At 41.0% G+C, this 1,786-nt stretch overlaps 1 protein-coding gene across 1 annotated transcript in view; it reads left to right on the top strand.

The window, feature by feature from the left end:
* Window positions 1–1,609: 1,609 nt before the first annotated feature.
* OGFR (opioid growth factor receptor) overlaps window positions 1,610–1,786 on the top strand; it is a gene marked incomplete at its 5' end in the record, with an annotated part of 7,627 nt that continues 7,450 nt past the window's right edge. The window contains one exon of the mRNA XM_008945986.1: window positions 1,610–1,669. Coding sequence (XP_008944234.1) covers window positions 1,610–1,669 — 60 coding nt within the window. The remainder of the gene's footprint in view (window positions 1,670–1,786) is intronic.

The following is a 1,786-nucleotide window of genomic DNA, read 5'->3' as shown; positions in this document are numbered from 1 at the left end:
CTGGAGCTTCTCGGGGCAGAGGATCACGCTGGAGCACTCGCGCCCCTTCTCTCCAGCGTCCTAATTTATCGTCAGGAACTGGAGCAGCTTAAAATACTAACAGGGAGCCCAAGGTAGCGATCCCAAGCCTGTCATTTTGTCCTCATCTGGGTGAAGCGGTTCCTCAGGGGGAAGAGACGACCTGCGGCCGGTTCTGGAGCGATCTCTGAGGTGCTCTGTGGCTTCATGACCCCTGAAGTTCCCTCAGTTTAGTATTTTTGTCTTCTGGAGGACACTCACCTGTTCACTGCATTCTGAAGGCTGCTGGATTTGACGTTATGACATTGATGTTCTTCAGCAACAACTTGGGTTGTTTTTTGTCTCTATCTTCATCTTTTTCTGGTGGCTTTTCTCATGCCATGGATAAAAAGCCATCCCGTCGCATCTGCTCGCTTTCAAAAATGAGCTGTAATTTTTTATTTGTTATAGATGCATTTTTTTTTCTAGGGAGGGTGTTATAAAGCAGCTCCAAACCCACAAAAATACTGTTTTAAAAACTGTAGGTAGGCGTGCAGTATAATGAGTGAGGTAGGGCTGCAAAATGTGCCCTTGACTCCAGCACCTAAGAATACTGTTGATGGGAAATAGAAGGAACTTGTCTTATCTGAATTTTCTATCTTCAGCATCAAGTTTTTTGAGTTTGAATGTCAGTAGTTTCTTCTACAGAATTGCTTTGGCAAATGCCAAACTGTATCTCTGGGGGTTTTTAGTATTTCATGGAGCAATCCAAACACACGACAGCCCTTAACTCCTCCCCTTTGTAGGAAATAGAAACTACTCCTTCACTTTGAGTTTCACTTTAGCAACTCATCCAGCTTCTTAGAATATAAACAGGCAGATAAAGCTTTCTAGTTAAAAAGCTTTTAAAGGAGTTTCATATGAAACTTTATATTTTTTATAAGCATGAAGAGATTAAAATAACCTCCCTTTAAAAGGATTCTGTACAACAGGTTATTCCAAACTCATGAATTCCTACAAAAATACACATTCTATCCTTTGCAAACAAAATGTTCATGGAGGTCACTGCAGGGAATGTAGGTCTGTGAAAGCTTGGAGGTATTTCAGGTGGAATAGTTCTAACAACTTCAAGGAAGAGGTAGCATTTCCTTTGGTGTCTATTGTTGGAGAGCACCCTGCCATTTTTCAGTTGTTCATGAGTTTTAGTGCCTCCAGATCAGTCAGACTGTTCCTTTTGACTGCGTTTTTGTGTGTTAATTTTCCTGAGCACAACTTCTGGATTGTGACAACTATAAAAGCAAGGACCATTTTTTCACTCCAGTGAGTGAACTCTTCAAACTTTTCCTTACAAAGGAGGTTGCTGTCCTGAGACTTACAACTCCTGGAGTATTGTTCTGCATCTTTCAAGAGTTTTCCCTTCAGTTATGAATGTGGAGTCACCTCCATCTGATGGCGGCGGATACATTTTTAAGGCAGTGAGAAGGAATACAGAGAGAACCAGTAAATTTTCTGTGATTTATGTCTCTTCAACCTGTCAGAGGTGCAAATCAGTCTCCAAAACTAGTTCCTACTTCTGCTTCTATTACACTAATTCTCCTTCTTCTCCCCTCAGCCTAGATGGTATACTTTATGGCTGAAGCTGCTAATGTTTTTATTCGGTTCTGAGGTTAGAGTTTTTTATTATTATTTTCACTATGCCCTTTCAAAGCCAACTTCAAATTCTGCTTTTACCTTTGCATTTGATTCGTGCCTCTGCAAATATTCCATAGCTGTGGTTGGAAATTCCTGC

Source organism: Merops nubicus, unplaced genomic scaffold (genome assembly GCF_000691845.1).
Source record: "Merops nubicus isolate BGI_N331 unplaced genomic scaffold, ASM69184v1 scaffold13068, whole genome shotgun sequence".
NCBI classification, from domain to species: Eukaryota; Metazoa; Chordata; class Aves; order Coraciiformes; family Meropidae; genus Merops; species Merops nubicus.
The sequence above is the reverse complement of the archived record's forward strand: the minus strand, read 5'-3'. Positions and strand labels throughout refer to the sequence as shown.